General features: G+C 39.3%; 1 protein-coding gene across 2 annotated transcripts in view; it reads right to left on the minus strand.

Annotated features, from left to right (window-relative positions):
• Window positions 1-15469: 15469 nt before the first annotated feature.
• Window positions 15470-18958, minus strand: part of nsg2 (neuronal vesicle trafficking associated 2) — an 80169-nt gene continuing 76680 nt past the window's right edge. For both annotated transcript variants that reach the window (XM_072590998.1, XM_072590999.1), the window contains exon 5: window positions 15470-16610. In XM_072590998.1, the coding sequence (XP_072447099.1) occupies window positions 16407-16610 (204 nt within the window). In that variant the 3' untranslated portion in view covers window positions 15470-16406. The remainder of the gene's footprint in view (window positions 16611-18958) is intronic.

Genomic DNA, 18958 nt, shown 5'->3' on the forward strand with positions numbered 1-18958 from the left:
ACACCCTGCTCAGAGATCAACAGTTCAAGAAATCTGGTAGGAATTGGTGGTCAGATTCAATTCTTCAGAAGGTGTGTAGAGAATAATGGCTCATCGTTAATCTTCCAAGTTTAAAAAGAACATAGAGTAGACCAAGAATGCAGCTATCTAACTTATTGGCTATAATTCCAGTCTGCACAAATGGTGGAGGGAGTGAATGTTTACCAGCTGCTCTGATCTGGATGGTGTCAAGCTTCTTGAATATGGTTGGAGATGCACTCATTCAGGCAAGTGAGAAGCATTTCATCACAATTCCTACTTGTGCCTTGTAGGTAGATAGGTTTTGGGGAGTCGGCACTGAGTTACTCACAGCAGAATTCCCAGCCTCTGACTCACTGTCTCCCATTGTTGTATTGTTCCATAAATCCTAGAAGGTCAGTGCTACAGTATAAAGGTCTTCACCTCACCTTTAGTACAGCGCAATAAAATGTAGTCATTGCAGTCAGTTGTGTATTTTGTTACAATCATACAATGTTACTGCAAAATCAGTAAGCACAGAACCTAGACTACATGTAAGGCTGAGATCTAATAACAATGCAAATAGTTTGTATTAACAATCAACTTCACGACATATCTTGCAACAAGAATCCAGTTTTTGTGACTATGTTAAAAGGCAAGTATAGGAAAGTACATAGACCATATCATATTGACCGTGGTATTTGACCCAAGAAACCACATCATCTATGTTGCAACACTCTTTACTCTTTCCCTAAATCCAAGTTGGTTCCTGCATGAGTATCAATACTTATTTCAGCTGCAATCCACTTCCCCCGAACAGATGAAATCTTGGTTTAAGTAGCACTAGGAAATTATAATTATGCCCCACCCCCGGTAATATATTCAACTGATGAGCAGTGTGAGTAACATTTGCTACTTGCAGCAATCAATCAATCAATTCGGCAGGCAGCATGAATTTGGCATGCTTCTGGTATTGCATAAAAAAGGTCCAAATTAGTAACACATTCGGATCCCCATTCCAGTGCTGGGGCAATCCAATTAAGTGTCTTTGTATTTGATCTCATGTAATTACCTAAAGATGATACGTCCAATTTATTTGTTTTAATTTAGTCCATACACATCAGTATTTTAACATTTAATCATGCACATAATTCCATAAATATTTCTCGATTTAATATAACAGCCGCGACAGCCAAGAATTTATTTTGGCATTATTACCAAATGAATGCTTAACACATTTACACCACATTCTCCGATTGTTATTTTAACGGAGGCACCTAATCTGTTTAGTTGAAATGAGTTAGTGTCTACCTTGAACCAACAAATATTGCATAATATTGTCATTTGTAATTTCTAGGTTAACAGAATTATTCTGAACCGATATAAATGATGGCATTTTGCAATATAACAAGAATATTTTAATTAAATTTATTTGAGTAGGTTTATTCTAAGACTTCTTTAGTCACGTTTTTGCCTTGTAAAATGAATTCGTAATTTTCTGATTAATCAACTGTGAAATCCATGAATCCAAGTGCATTTTTATCGGAATGTTTCTCCATGCCTTCTATTCAAGGGAACAAATAACATTTACTGTAAGGTGCACTGAGAAGGGTCTGTAGAAATGCAAACACACCCAAATCTGGCCAAAATTCTATATTTCTGGGTCATCCAAGATGGAAGACAGGAAAAAATTGTGGCTGGAAGAGCTGCTCCTTTTTTTTTGAGGTATTTTCAGTGTTGGAGATAATTTCCTTTAATTGTGAGCCATTGCATTGTTTTGGAACCTTTGGAAAAACGTAGGAATAAATCAAAGCAATGGCACTTTAAATAGGAGGAAGACAGACAAAGGGGAGTGACCACATGGGAAGTGATTCAAATGGAGAGAGAAACTTCCACTGCTGCGTGACCTTGCAGTAAAAGGCACAGCTGCTGCTTCTGATGTCTGTTTTCAAGTATCTCTGGACATCAGAGTTTGTTCCAAGAAAAATAAATAAACAATGAAATTCACAGCTGACCTTGGAGAAACCTGTGTGGGGGAGCTCACCGCTAGGGAGCAGTTAAGTGGCTTTTTAAAGTGTTACCTTAAATGTTTTTCTTCTGTAAATCAACAACAGTGAGTACAGTGGGATTTTTAAATTATATGTTATTGAGATCTGTCTCTTAATTTAAACTTTAAAAATATAAGACACAGGTACTAAGTTAGCCTTGAGCAGTGTTTTTTAGAGCAATAAGACTGTGCTATTTCTGGATCTGCAGATTGTTATGATGCAAAGATGGCCTTTAGTAGAGTGATGTACTCTTCCTGTATGATATGCAAGATTAGGGAGAGTTTCCATGTTACTGAATATTATGTCTGCAGGAATTGTTTGGTTGTGAATCCTATTGGATTGGTTGGAGCAGCAATTTGGGCAATGAGGAATTTACAGGAGCTAGGGGGTGTAATGGATGGCAGTTACAGGGAGGAAGTTAAACCAAAGATATAGTCAGGCAGTTGCGTGACCTCCAGGAGAGGGAGACGGATAGTGCAGGGGTCTCCTGTGGCTATCCCCATCTCAAACAAGTAAGTTGTTTTGGAAAATGGACTTTCAGGGGAATGTAGCACTGACAGGCAAGTTTCTGGTACTGATATTGGTTGTAATGTTTTGAGAGGTATGCCAGGTTCCAAGTGATAGATTGTGATAGAGAACTCTCTAGTTAGAGGCACAGACAGATGTTTCTGCAGCAGACAGTGAGATATTGCTTCTCCTGGATCTAGGATCAAAGATATCTCTAAGAGGGTGCAGAGTATTCTCAAAGGGGAGCAAGACCAGCAGCAGGTCATATTGGAACTAACAACATAGGAAAAGAACATAGAGGACTGAAGGCTTGTACTGTTCTATGTTGTACTGACCTTTTATCCCACTCTAAGATCAAACTAACCTACATACTCTCCATTTTACTCTCATCCATGTGCTTATCCAAATGTCACGTAAATGTCCCTAATCTATCTGACTCTACTACCACTGCTGGCAGTGCATTCCACGCACCCACCACTCCCTGTGTAAAAATCCTCCTCTGACATCCCCTTTAAACCTTCCTCAAATCACCTTAAAATTATGCCTCTTTGTGATAGACATTTCCGCCATGTGGATAAAGTCTCTGACTATCCACTCTATATCCGCCTCTCATCATCTTGTACACCTCTCTCAAGTCACCTCTCATCCTTCTTCACTCCAGTGAAAAAAGCCCAAGCTCCCTCAACCTTTCTTCATAAGACAAGATCTCCAGTCCAGGCAGCATTCTGGTAAACCTCCTCTGCACCCTCTCTAGAGTTTCCACATCCATCCTATAATGAGGTGACCAGAAGTGAGCACAATATTCCAAGCGTGGTGTAACCAGGACTTGATACAGCTACAGCATAACCTCAGAGCTTTTTAAACTCAATACCCCTGCTAATGAAAGCCAATACACCAAAAGCCTTCTTAACGAGTCGATCAACATGGGTGACAATTTTGAGGGATCTATGCATGTGGATCCCAGAATCCCTCTGTTCCTCCACACTTCCAAGAATCCTGCCTTTAACCTTGTAATCTTCATTCAAATTTGACCTTTCAAAATGACTCACTTCACATTTTTCCAGGTTGAACTCCATCTGGCACTTCTCAGCCCAGTTCTGCATCCTGTCAATGTCCCATTGCAACCTACAACAGCCCTCCACAGTACCTACAACTCCACCAATCTTTTTGTCATTGGCAAATTTACTAATCCATCCTTCTACTTCTTCATTCAAGTCATTTATAAATATCACAAAGAGCAGAGATCCCAAAACCGATCTCTACGAAACACCACTAGTCACCGAGCTCCAGGTTGAATACTTTCCATCTAGTACCACCCTCTCTTGTCTGAGTCATCCAATTCTGTCTCCAGGCAGCCAAATTTCCCTGCATCCCATGCCTCCTTACTTTCTGAGTGAGCCTACCATGGGGAACCTTATCAAAAGCCTTGCTAAAATCTATGTACACCACATCCGCTGCTCTACCTTCATCAATGTGTTTTATCACATCCTCAAAGCCATGGAGACAGTGAGGTATGCAGATGCTGGAGATTAGAGTTGACAGTGTGTTCTGGAAAAGCACAGCAGGTCAGGCAGCATCCGAGGAGCAGCAGATTCCTGATGAAGGTCTCCGGCCCTCACAGCTTTTTATTCCTGATGAAGGGCTTTTGCCCGAAACGTCGATTTCGCTGCTCGTTGGATGCTGCCTGAACTGCTGTGCTCTTCCAGCACCACTAATCCAGTATTTGATTTTCAGCATCTGCAGTCATTGTTTTTACCTTGTTTTTACCTCACAAAGCCATGCCTACTATCTTTAATGAAGCTATGTTCTTCCAAATCATCATAATCCTGTCTCTCAGAATTCTCTCTAATACTTTGCCCACCACAGACATAAGGCTGACTGATCTGTAATTCCCAGGGTTATCCCTATTGCCTTTCTTGAACAAGGAAATAATATTTGCCACTCTCCAATTACCTGGTCCTACTCCAGTATAGACAGTGAGAATACAAAGATAATTGCCAAAGGCACAGCAGACCCTCATTTCCCATAGCAACCTTGGGTATACCCCATCCAGCCCAGGGGACTAAGTTATCCTCGTGTTTTTCAAAGGTTCCAGCACCACCTCCTTCTTAACATTAACATGGTTGACTGTATCAGCCTGTTTTACACTGTCCTCACAAATGACAAGGTCCCTCTCATGAGTGAATACTGAAGCAAAGTATTCACTAAGGACCTTCCCCACCTCCTCCGACTCCAGGCACAAGTTCCCTCCACTATCCCTGATCGGCCCTACCCTCACTCTGGCCATACTCTTGTCCCTCACATAAGTGTAGAATGCCTTAGGCTTTTCCTTAATCCTACCTGCTAAAGCTTTTTCATTCCCCCTTCTGGCTCTTCTCAGTCCATTCTTCAGTTCCTCCCTGGCTACCTTATAACCCTCTAAAGCCCTGTCTGATCCTTGCCTCCTCAACCTTTAGTGAACTAAGAAAAGGATGAGACTCTGAGGTGAGAATATAGGAAGTTAGACAGCAATTTAAAAAGGAGGTCCACAAGGGCCATAATATCTGGATTACTCACAGTGTCATGATCTTGTGAGGGTAACACTAGGATGATAGAGCAGATGAATGTGTAACTGAGGAGCTGATGCAGGGGGGAAGGATTCATATTTTTTGGATCACTGGATTGTCTTCTAGAGTAGAGGTGACATAAATAAGAAGGACGGATTGCACCTGAATTGGAAGGGCACTAATATACTGGCGGTGAGATTTGCTAAGCTGCTCAGGAGGATTTATCTTAGTAAGGGATGGGGGAACCCAGTGAGAGAGCGAAGAAAGTAATCAGTCTGAGACTGGAACAGTTAAGGAAAAAAAAAGTAAGTCAACAGAGAGCACAGGCAGGAACACAGTAGAGAATGAGATAGGCTCTTGCATTGAAATAAATGCAGTTTAATATATCAGTCCTAACAGGTAAGGCAAATGAACTGAGGACATGGTTGGGAACATAAGACTGGGATATCACAGCATTTAGAGATGTGGTTCAGGGATGGACAGGACATCCCTTAATATTCCAGTGTATAGATGTTATAGGCAAGATCAAAAGGGGGGCAAGAGAGAAGATGGGGACTGGTGTTTTTGATTTGATAACATTATGGCTCTATTTAGGGAGGATATTCTTGGGAATATGTCCAGGGAAGTTATTGGGTGGGACTGAGAAATAAGAAAGAGATGATCACCTTATTGGGATTGCACTATTGGCCCACCAATAGTCAGTGGGAAATTGAGAAACAAATTTGTAAGGAGATCTCTGTTATCTGTCATAATATGGTTATGGTTGGGGGGGGGGTGGTAACTTTCCAAGCATAGACTGGGATTGCCATAGTGTTAAGATCTTCAATAGAGAAGAAGTATTGTGTACAAGAACATTTTCTGACTCAATATGTACATGTGCCTTCTCGAGAAGGTGCCAAAATTGACCTACTCTTGGGGCAAATATGTATGGTAGGTCACGAAGGTGACATGGGGAGCACTTTGGGGCCAGTGACCATAATATAGGTTTTAAACTAGTGATGGAAAAGAATGGACCTGATCTAAACATTGAAGGTTCTAATTTGGAGGAAGGTCAATTTTTGACGGTATAAGGAAAGAACTTTCAAAAGTTGATTGGGAGCAGATTTTCACAGGTAGAAGGATGGCTGGAAAATGGGAAGTCTTCAAAAATAAGATAATGAGAGTCCAGAGACATTATGTTCCTGTTAGGGTGAAGGGCATGGCTGTTAGGTACAGGAAATGTTGGATGACTAGAGACATTGAGATTTTGGTCAAGAATGAGACAGAAATTGAGTGATTTGCTCTAAGAGTATAAAAGCAATAGGAGTATACTTAACAGGGAAATCAGGAGGGCAATAAAAGGGACATGAGAATTTTGGTAAATAGTAGTAAGTAGAATTCCAAAGGGATTCTACAAATACATTAAGGACAAAAGAGTAACAAGGGAGAGAATGGGGCTCTTCAAAGAGCAGGAAGACCGCCTATGTGTGGAACTGCAGGAGATGGTGGAGATACTAAAGGAATGTTTTGCATCATTGTTTACTGTGGGGAAGGATATGGAAGATAGAAGATGTGGGACACCTTGAAAATGTCCATATTACGGGGGAGGAGGTGCTGGTTGTCTTAAAACACATTATAGCTGGATTAATCCCCGGGACCTGATCAGGTGTATCCTGGAACTTTGTGGGAACCTAGTGAAGTGATAGCTGGGCCCCTTGTTGAGATTCTGGATTAGTGGTGCTGGAAGAGCACAGCAGTTCAGGCAGCATCCAAGTAGCTTCGAAATCGACATTTCGGGCAAAAGCCCTTTGCCCTAAACGTCGATTTCGAAGCTCCTTGGATGCTGCCTGAACTGCTGTGCTCTTCCAGCACCACTAATCCAGAATCTGGTTTCCAGCATCTGCAGTCATTGTTTTTACCACCCTTGAGATATTTATATTATCGATAGCCACAGGCATGGTGCCAGAAGACTGGAGGTTATTAACATAGTGCCACTATTTAAAAGAAGTGGTAAAGAAAAGCCAAGGAACTATAGACTGGTGATCCCAACATTGATTGTGGACAAGTTGGAGGAAATTGCGAGGGACAGGATTTGCATGTATTTGGAAAGGCATGGGCTGACTGGGGATAGATTAGAGTGCTGCTGGAAAAGCACAGCAGGTCAGGCAGCATCCAAGGAGCAGGAAAATCGACATTTTAGGCAAAAGCGCTTCATCAGGAATGAGGCAGGGAGCCTCCAGGGTGGAGCGATAAATGGGAGGAGGATGGGGCTGGAGAGAAGGTAGCTAAGAGTGCAATAGGTGGGAATGAAGGTGATAAGTCGCAGAGGAGGGTGGAGTGGATAGGTGGGAAGGAAGATTGGCAGGTAGGACAGGCCATGAGGGTGGTGCTAAGCTGGCAGGTTGGAAGTGAGATAAGGTGGGGGGAGGGGAAATGAGGAAACTGGTGAATTCCACATTAATGCCTTAGGGTTGAAGTGTTTCGCCTGATTGGGGATAGTCAACATGGCTTTGTGCATGGAAAATCATGTCTCAAACTTGATTGAGTTTTATTATTGAAGAAGCAACAAAGCAGATTGAGAGCAGAGTGGTGGACATGACCTATGTGAATTTCAGTAAGGAGTTCAACAAGGTTCCTTATGGTAGTCTGGTTAGTAAGGTTAGATCACATGGAATAGAGGGAGAACTAGTTATTTGGATACAGAACTGGCTCAAAGGTAGAATACAGGGGGTGGTGGTGGAGGGTTGTTTTTCAAACTGGAGGCCTGTGACCAGTGGAGTGCCACAAGGATCTGTGCTGGGTTCACTGCTTTTGTTGGATGTGAATGTAGGAAGTGTGATTACTAAGTTTGCGGATGACACCAAAATTGGAGGTATAGTGGACAGCAAAGAAGGTTACCTCTGAGTATAAATGGGATCTTGATCAAATGTGCCAATGGGCCGAGGAGTGGCATATGGAGTTTAGATACATGTGAGGTGTTGCGTTTTGGAAAGGCAAATCAGGAAAGGACTTATACATTTAATGGTAAGGTTTCTCTGGAACATCAGAGGCTGAGGAGTGACATTTATAGAAGTTTATAAAATCATATGAGGTATGGATAGAGTGAGTAGCCAAAGTCTGTTTCCCGGGGTGGGGGAATCCAAAATTAAAGGGCATAAATTTACGGTGAGAGGGGAAAGATTTAAAAGGGATCCAAGGGACAACATTTTCATGCAGAGGGTGGTGCATATATGGAATGAGCTGTCAGAGGAAGTCGTGGAGGCTGATACAATTACAACACTTAAAAGGCATCTGGATGTGTATATGAATAGGAAGGGTTTAGAGGGATATGTGCCAAATGCTGGCAAATGGGATGAGATTTATTTAGGATATGTGGTTGGCATGGATAAGTTGGATCGAAGGATCTGTTTCCATGCTGTATATCTCTGATTGCTAGAGAAGACCACAACACCTTGCCATCTGGTCTGAAGTTAACACCCAGGTGAGTGCAGGGTCCACAGTCCAGATATACCTCTCTTAGCAGAAAGAAAGTCAATGACTTACTACACTCTGCAAGGATAATTGCCACCATCTTTACTCTGCTACCTCTCACTCACTCCAAACCTGTCACTGCTCACACCTCCCACCAAGACTCCTGGTTTACTTTTCTCACTATTGAATGCAACATCGTCCCTCACTCAGTCTCACCCACTCCAACCTACCAGATTACTGAAGCTTCATACTTTCATTCTGCAGTCGCTCATTCTGACATTGAGCATATGGCTATGGACATTTTACAATGCAAACGGCAAATCATAGAATCCGTACATTGTGAAAGCAGGTCATTTGGCCAATCAACGTCCACAAATCCTCCAAAAACCCACTCCCCTAATCTATCCCTGCGACACTGCACTTCTCATGTCTAACTGACCTAACCTGGACACTCTGGGCAATTTAGCATGGCCAATACACCTAACCTGTACATTCTTGGATGTGGGAGGAAACCAGATGAGTTGATCAACTCCTGCACCTTGGACAGACCAGGGAACCTTGGAAGATGGTTGCTAGTTTAATAATTAAGATGAATCTTTATAGCTCACCTGACATTACTTATGCTTCACAGCCATTACTAGGATTAATTTGTAATATTGATTGTTGTTGGGGTTCACATCACAGAAAAATAGAAGAACTCCCTAGGAAGAAGAAACACTCCACTCACTCTGGGTGTGGTGGCAGTCATTTTCCATTTTGTTTGCACACTCAGGATTTGGATAAGGATGGAAGACAATCATAGTGATTCACAGCCTCAGCTGAGGTTGACTTAATTTAGGTGACCCTTCAACTTACATGTTTCTTTCTGTCTTGCCCACACTGTCACCCCTAATAAGTTTAATCTTTGCCACATTTCTACCCAATCTGTTTATTTAACTGTCCGTCTCCCAATTTACCCTGAGCCTCAACCATACCACTTGGTCATGCCAAATGTAAAATCACACATTAACCTAGTATTGTGTGATATTTAACTTTGTCCAGCCCAGTCTGACACCGGCTCCTTCACATCATGCCAAATGTAGTTATGCACTGTTTTCCCATCAAAGCCAAGGTAGTGGGGACTATTGACACCCCTATCTATAGAACCCCTTGCTATTCCATTGGTCTACTGATTCACATCCTTATCTTTTAAGATGTACCCCCATGCCTTCCCTTTTCCCCTTTGTATCTGAGCATGCTGTCACCAATCCCTACAATGACGTCCCCAGTTCAATAGTTGCTCTAGATAATTTCCCTTGTCTTTTAGTGAACAGAAACTCAGGACTGACTGTGGCCTAACCCCTTGACTGACTTGGTAACAGTCCTCAATGATGAGTAATTAGGTCATTAATTGATTTCTGTGAAGTTCCCCAATTGACTTTCCCCACTAATCCTTGTGTGGGTCACACTGGAACTGCAAGACTGACTGTGGCCAACAACCTAACTTTCACGAATGGAACCCGAAGTGGCCAACTGACCATGTACAAACCTGTGGACTGAAATCAGACAATACCCTTCAATGCTTCTTAACTGAAGGTCATTTGAGGGTGTCAATGTGATGCATCTACAGAAAATTACATCAAGAAAAGCCTTGGAAATCAACAATGTCGACATAACTGTGGCAGGAACAGGCTGATTTTAAATGCCTTTTTAAGAGTTTGATAAAGATGTCTTTTCTTATGTTGGAATGCTGTTTCTGTAATTTCCATATTTATTTTGATATTAATGAGCTAAGCAAAGTGAAATAAATATTGCATTTTGCTTTTTTTTTGCACAATGTCAGCCCCTCCTCTCAATTTCCAGGTCATTGTCATAATTCAAACAATCTTTTATTCAGCCAGACCGCCATTAGGCATTTGTTCTTACTATGTTTGTTTGCAGCTGCATTTTATTATATCACTCATTACATTCAGGAAAAACCTGAGGGAATTATATCTAAGATGCAAATAATAAAGTCAACATTGAATGGTCCAGCATTCTGTGACCCAGAACAACAATTACTTAATGGCACAATCTGTAACAAGATAAGTGTTCACAAAAAAGTACTTTGAGTTTACAGAGCTAAACTACTAATTAGAGATGTTCTTCACAGCATAAAAGCTATTTGTGACTGTCTGGCATCCTATAATTCCTCATGGACAGAGGAAGAAAACAGCTGAGAAAAAAATTGCACATAAGATGAATAAAATCATTGAGAATCAAGGGATGAAAGTACTGTCAGAACTATTTAATGAAATCTGCAGGTCCATTACTGAAAAAAGTGCTGTCAGCAGGTGCTTCAATTCACAATGACACTTACACCCAAAGCCAACAAATAGAATATGAATATAAAAGATTCTTCCTAACGAGAGAACTTTCCAATGGTTTTGTGCCGTAAGTGGGGAGAGAGATGAATTGGAAAGGCAGACTATATTTCCTTGTGAATAAAAGCCTGCCATTACTTTTCAGGATTGGTTTTAAACTAATATAATCTATTGAAAGGCATCACCTTTTTAAACATTTATTCATGGGACATTGGTGTTGCCAGGTAGCCAGCCAGTATTTATTAGGTAAAAACAATGACTGCAGATGCTGGAAAGCAAATACTAGATTAATAGTGCTGGAAGAGCACAGCAGTTCAGGCAGCATCCAATGAGCAGCGAAATCGACGTTTCAGGCAAAAGCCCTTCATCAGGAATAAAGGCAGTGAGCCTGAAACATGGAGAGATAAGCTAGAGGAGGGTGGGGGTGGGGAGAGGCTAGCTTAGAGTACAATGGGTGAGTGGGGGAGGAGATGAAGGTGATAGGTCAAGGAGGAGAGGGTGGAGTGGATAGGTGGAAAAGGAGATAGGCAGGTCGGACAAGTCCGGACAAGTCAAGGGGACAGTTACTGAGCTGGAAGTTTGAAACTAGGATGAGGTGCACCAATCAACCAAACCGCCCCGTGGCCCAACATTTCAACTCCCCCTCCCACTCTGCCGAGGACATGGAGGTCGTGGGCCTCCTTCACCGTCGCTCCCTCACCACCAGACGCCTGGAGGAAGAACGCCTCATCTTCCGCCTTGGAACACTTCAACCCCAGGGCATCAATGTGGACTTCAACAGCTTCTTCATTTCCCCTTCCCCCACCTCACCCTAGTTCAAACTATCATGATTTCTCATGGAAATTCAATTCCATGAATTATTACATTCAGTTTAAAATGCTTGTCTCGTTAATAATATTCACAAAACCACCAACTTCTCATGAAAGCACATCTGATTTACTAATTTTCTTCAGAGAAGGCAATCTACTGTTTTACCTAATTTAGTATATGAACATGAATTCTGAGCAGAAATCATTCAATCATTCCATCATAAGATCATTGATCTGCTTGTGTTTTAAACTCCACATGCTCATTTAAACCTTTTGCTTCCCTTGACTAACAAGAATCTATCTTCCTCTTCCTTAAAAATACTCAATGGCCACACTGCCACCTTCTGAGGCAGAATGTTCCAAATTTATACAACATTGAGGGAAAATGTTTATATCTAATGTCTGTCCAAAGACACCTTTACGTGTCCTCTCGCTCTGGATTCACCACCAAGAAGAAATATGCTATTCACATCCATCTTGACAGAGCTATTCAGCATCTTTTAAACTTGTAGCAAATAACCTCCCACATTTCCAGACTCCAGTATAAACAAGTCCAATCTGACCAATCTTTCCTCATGAGAAAACCTATTCATTCCAGGTATCAATCTAATAAATCTCCTCTGAACAATTTCCATTGCATTTGTAGTCTTCCTTAAATTAGAAGACCACAATTGCACACAGTTTTTGAGATGTTGTCTCACAAAATTCCTTCAATATTAATAACTGAAGCATGGCATCCTTGCTTTTATATTCAATTTCACTCAAAGGTTAGCATTCCAGTCATCTTTTTGATCACTTGCTGTTCCTGTATTCTAAATTGTTTTGACTTATGCACTAGAACACCTTGGAATTCAGTCGTCATTCTTTGTTGAAATAGTTTTATTTTCTTTCTACCAAAGTGAACAACCTCACATTTTCCCAAAGTATATTGCATCTGGAAGATTTTTGCAGAGTCACTTATCAGTCGACATCCTGGTTATATCTTCTTCACAACAGATTTTCCTACCCATTTCTGTTTCACTGTCATGACTCACTGTGGTAGTGCTGGAAATCAAGCTCCACTATTCCTTCAGTTATCCCAAATGTGAAAGTTTGACTAAACCGCTGGACTGCCCAATTTTTACAAACTGTCTGACTTAGATCACAAAGGTATACATACCAGGTTTTACTTATTGACAAGAAAATCACTATTTATTGCTATCAGTTTTAACCAATTGCAAAAAAGAAACATGAACTGATAATTTGTAACTCCATAATATAAACTCTACCTCTTTTAGAAAAGTTCCCATACCCAGATAAACACACAGACTAGCAGAAGCAAATAATATGGGCAGGGAAGGAACAGTAAAGTCAGTGAAGCTCTGTTCTGGAATCAGCCTGGATTACAGGCATCGATAAGTTGTTTTCCTTCAGGTTGTGGATGCACTGACTCTCAATCTTTTGTTCACTGTTTCATGGTTTACCATGTCAGTGCCTCTGAGGGTGTTTTCTTTTTCTCTTTATTTTCTGTCTTTTCTTGACAAGTAGGGAATTTTCAGGGAGAAAAGAGTTAATAGCTGTTTGGAATTTACTTTACCTCACTTACAAAAGGTGTGGTGGTGGGGGAGGAAGTTGGGGGGGGGGGGGGTGGAGATAGGGATTTAGATGTTTTCTCTTTCACAGCCTGGATGCTTCTGCTGTATTGTCCAATCACAAAGCTGTGGCCACTTGCCCAGGAATCAATCAAGAAGTTAGTTTGTATGGAACTTTTTCAAATATCTTCTGGAAATGCAACTACAGTATATCCGTGAGCTCCACTTTATCTACAATGCATTTTATTCTTTCAAAGAATCCTAATAAATTGGTTAAATATTATTCTTTTTCATAAAGTCATGCTGACTCTTTCTAATACCTTGTTAAGTTATAACTTCCTTAACTTTGGATTCTAACACCTTCTCCGTGACAAAGGTCAAGCTAACTGACCTGCAGTTTTCTGTTATCTGCCTCCCCCACTTCTTGAATGTGGGTTTATATTTGCCATTTTCAATTTTGACAGGACCTTTCTAGAATCTCTCACATCTTGGAAAACTAACACCAATTCACAATTATCACAATAGAAACATTTTCTTAGATGCTCAGATGAAGTTCATTAGGACCCAGAAGCTTATCAACATGCAGCTTCTTAAGTTTTTTTTCAGATTCCTCTCTTCCTTCAACCACTTGATTTACAGCTCATATTAGGATGCATTTTGTATCCTCTGGTGAAGGCAGAAGCAAAGTACATCCAGCAGTTCTTTAATATCCACTATTGATTCCCTGTTCAGATCATCTAGAGGATCAACATTCAGTTTACTTGCATCTTTCGTTTTTAGATGCCTATAGAAACTTGTAATGTTTCTATTTTCTATTCCACTAACACTTACTTATTTGTCCTCATTTAACCTTAACCATTCTCTGCTATTCATTCTTCTGACTGGTCATCTGACCCACCACTCATCTTTCACAATTACATTGTTTTCTGTAACTTTGATGCTTTCCTTGCCAGGTGTGTCTGGTTAGAAATCTTTACTGGATATTCAAAACTGAGAAAGTCTAAGCTCAAATATGTGACACAAAGAAAACAACTTCACAGTTCACAGTAGCAGAACTGAAAAAAAGCAGTTAACGTACAGATTTTATAGCAAAGAAGAATTTCTCTTCGTTTTGGTTATCTGTGAATAGAATGTGTTGGGGAGTATATGAATTTTATTTTGCCAGGCATCTGAAATCTTTTAAACTGTTATATGCAGATAGTTTGGTATTTTTCTTTCATGTTAAGTTTTTGATTTATTGTTAAAAGTTAATCCTAAACCTGGTATGTCTATATTTCAGTGAAAGATCACCATGTGACTTTTTTTTAAAAACTGGTTAGATTTCATTCTGAAATCTGACTTATCGGATGGTAATAGCATAAGTCATTTTCTAAACTGGATGTAAAATCCAATTATGTTCACTGTTACTTAAGTAATTTTATCCTGAGATTATTAATTTATCCTATCACATTACACAACACTTTGCTTGTTTTCTAGGCATTTCCAGAATGTGCTGTCTAAAATAAAAACTCTTGTCAAAAACATTTTATGAGCTCAGTGTTGAGGTTACTATTTCATTTTTTCAAGTTTTATATGTAGATTTTACCCATGGTTATTGTCAACTCTTTATCACAAAGTGCCCATATTCCTTCTTTCATACTTCTTCCTAATTTGTGGTTACTGATAGTGGGTCTGTAGATCATTTCCACCTTGGAGTTCTTTCCCTACTTTTCCTCATCACCAAACCATTTTACATTCTGGTCTCTTTATCCAAGGACGTCTCTTAAGTTTAAAAATCACAACACTAGGTTATAGTCCAAAAGATTTATTTGGAAGCACTAGCTTTTAGAGCACCACTCCTTCAGGTGGTTGAAGACTACCTGAAGAAGGAACAGTGCTCTGAGAACTAGTGCTTCCAAATAAACTTGTTGGACTATAAACAGGTGTTGTGACTTTTAATTTTGGCCACCCCAGACCAACATCAGCACCTCAAAGTCATTGTTTCCATCAATACATGATATAGTCTTCGTTGTAATTATGGCTACATGCAGATATATAATAAATGATGTGGCCAAAATGTATATTATGACTATACCATAATACTTTGGGAGAACTGTAAAAGGTGCTAAGATCAAAGCTGGTGAAAATGGATAATAAGTTGTTTGCTTGTTTTGTTTTTTGTGATCAGAAAGACATCAAAAATGAAAAATAACTATTGAAAACGTCAGACACATCTAGCTTTATTTCTTTATCGGAAAAATCCCAAGAAACACAACCAAAAATACTTTAGTTTCTGCTAGATAGTGACAAAAATACACCACAAGGAGTTATAAATTATTCCTTTTTTTTACATTAGCTGAAAATCAACACAATTGACAATGTAATAATACATATGAAAACATGAGAAAGATGACTCTGCACTTGTGTTAATTACTAATCATTACAATTCTCTACTAAGCTTCAGCTACAAATCTGATAATTCATGTGAAATCTAATGTACAAATCCCCATACTGCATCCCTTAATATCAAGAATTCATATGTACAGCAGTCAATCACTCTATCCTTTTCCAAGTATAAGCATTATTGTAGTATGCAGGAACTACAGAGCACCCAAGTATCTGCAGTTGTAGGAGAACTATAGGTTATCAACTGCTCTTCAGCCAATGGCTAAAGTACATAAGCTTGTCTTATTTGTTTTATTTCTAAAAAAGTGCAGCCACTGAGGGTGACAACATCATATGATTATAACTGTACACGTCAGCCAAACGTGCAAAATTTCATGCACATAAACTGCTCATGCAGGAAATGCTTTACTTAAAAAATGAACAAATGTGCACCAACTTGTCTTCGGGAGAGAGCTCACTGAACACCATGAAGGCTATTTTTGAAATTCAATTAAACAAAGTCATTAAAGACATGTAGCCTATTTAAAAATGTGTTTATAATGTGAAGTGCAGCAACACCAAACATGCCTTTGTACAAAAAAACTTCAGAATCAATTACAAATCAACAAGGACAAGGGACAAAAGAAACAACTATCATATAATCCAAATACTGCTTTGTTTTGGAACTGAAACAACAGTCCATTATCAGCAACCTTAACACCTTTCAATTAGTTTTATGTTTTGAAAAAAACGTCACACCCAGAGAAGTTGTTCAGTGACTGTCACTGCTTGAGGATTTTGAATCATGTTCTGCTGGTTTCTCAGCTGATGCAGCAGGCAGCCATGGTGAAACTGACCGGGAAGTAGTTTGTTTAGCCAGACTGTAATGACTGATGACTGTGTAGAATCGCCCTCGAGAAGTAGAGTCTTGTGCTGAGTAGTAGGCTTCAAGAGATGCTGGTATACAGCGTTTATGCTATCAGGAAATAAAAAGGGAAAACGAATTAGGCTGAAAATAAAATAAATCTATATGGTTGAGTGGAATGCTTTTCCCCTATCTATACAATAAAAACAATGGTGATTCAGAATTTGGACACAATATATTGTCCAAATGTTTCCATTTCATATTGTTGATGGACAACTGTTGGTGCAAAGTTTTGCTTTTTTCATCTCTGTAACTATGCTTGTTCTCATCTTGTCTGTTTGCATGTTATGTAATGCTTTACTCAAAATGTAATTCAATATTTTATTTAAATTTACCTTGGACAGCTGTTTCTAAAATAGCAAATGATATTTAACACTAACTATAATAAGAAAGTGCCCTTTCTCCTTTGGCTCAGAATGCTTATTTAGTGAATTGATGAACCACCTAGAATAGGCAAGCCCTAGATTCATTCCATCAGTTAGCTCCTATCACCTAGGACAAAAGTATGGATGCTACAATTGGCTCCAGTACTCCTAGATTTGGGAAAGGGAAGTGAGTCAAAATTAGTTGCAACATATCAGCATCACTTTGAAAATTGTAACCAATTTGATTGTGATAACTCCTACATATGAGTTACTCAATAATGCACACAGTCAATATTCTGAACAAGGAGCAATTCAGTGAGATATGCTAGGATAAAAAGCAAAAGAAATGCAGAGGCTGTAAATTAGAAATAAACACAAAAATTGCTGGGAAAGCTGAGCAGGTCTGGCAGCATCTGTGAAGAGAAAACAGAGTTAATGTTTCACGTCTGGGATCCCTCCTCAGAACTGATGGTAGCTAGGAAAATGTTGGTTTATATGTAGAAGATAGGGTGGGAGGAGGCCAGGATGTCTGATTCAAATGAAACTACAGTTCAACAAGAGGTCACTATTTTCAGGACAAAACATTGGTGAGGAAAGAATGGGAAAAGAAACATCTAAACAGTTGGATGGCTCTGAAGATTGATGCTATGAAAGATTCCTGTACTGAAAAAACCAGGGAATTCTTAATCCTGCATTTTCCGCATGATATGAGTGAATGATGGCAGCAAGAACACAGAACAAATTGCAACGTTCCAATCTAAATGGAGACCTTTCTTATGGTTGAGTAATCCCTAAAACAACCTTGCAGCATTTTATTGGTCAAATTTACATGGTTTCACACAAATAAAATGGCCATAACAAGTGACAGTGGCTTCATTTGGTAGAGTTTATACTAGGTATTTTACTGGTACTCAAACATTCTATTATTTAGAGGAATTTGAGTAGATTTGATCTCATCCAAACTCAGCTGCAAGGGTCATTGCAGTTGTATATTAGTTAGCAGTCCTTTGTTTTCCATACCATTTTGGGGAGATGGACAATATTAGCAAGCAGCATTTACTGTACATCCCAATTGTCCTTAAAGTTTGTGGTGAATCACTGATTCTTTTAATGAGTACTATTGAGATTACTGAGTTAGGTATGAGGAAGTTTCCTTCACTTAAGGATAACAGTGACTCACCAGGGATTTTATAATAATCTGACAACTTTGTTGGAGGTTTCCTCTAGTTATGGTCTTCAAATGAGAACATTTATTTAGTCCAAATTCACAACACATGATGAAATTTTAACTTATGAATTCAACAGCACAACAATTGAGCCACTACATCTCTAAACTCTGCATACATATGGTATAATGCAGTTTTATCTTTAGTAATTTAATGGGCAAATTATTACATTTTGATGCTATTCAGAGCAAGAAAGACTAGAGATGTGAAAATTCACTTAATTATGGTCAAAGAAAAACTGAAATTTCTGCACAAATTGTTCTATTACTCATTTTGCAGTCCAAAAATGGAACTGTGCACACTTGGGAAAACTGTGTTGCATATTTTTGTTTTCTAATATATTCCCACAGCCACTGGGTGTGACAGCATAGCTTCATTCAGTTAAATAACATTGCTGAATTTACAGGCTAGTTTAATCTAGAATGGCATAATTCAATGATGTAAAATGAACAAGAATTAAATGTGATTAAGCATATGAGAAGTGTAGCATATAATTGCTTTGAATCAGCATGAGGTAAACTACTGAATTAAAAAAATGTTTGAGCTGATGATCCGGCAGTTAGGCAGCTGTGTTCTATATTCAATTACATAATTATGAATAGAATGTTAAATATATACATTAATAAAAAACAAATATCGGAAAATGTTTGAGTTATATCTTTTTAAAATATAAACATTTTAAAATTATAGTTTTACTGATAAGGAAGTAACTATCAGCTAATGGCTGAGCAATTACACCACACTTTATCCATCAAAGAAGGGATTCTGGGTAATTCAAGATGGAGGTCACGATAAAATTCTGGCTGTA

The sequence above is a fragment of the Chiloscyllium punctatum genome, chromosome 20 (assembly GCF_047496795.1).
Source record: "Chiloscyllium punctatum isolate Juve2018m chromosome 20, sChiPun1.3, whole genome shotgun sequence".
Classification (NCBI taxonomy): Eukaryota; Metazoa; Chordata; class Chondrichthyes; order Orectolobiformes; family Hemiscylliidae; genus Chiloscyllium; species Chiloscyllium punctatum.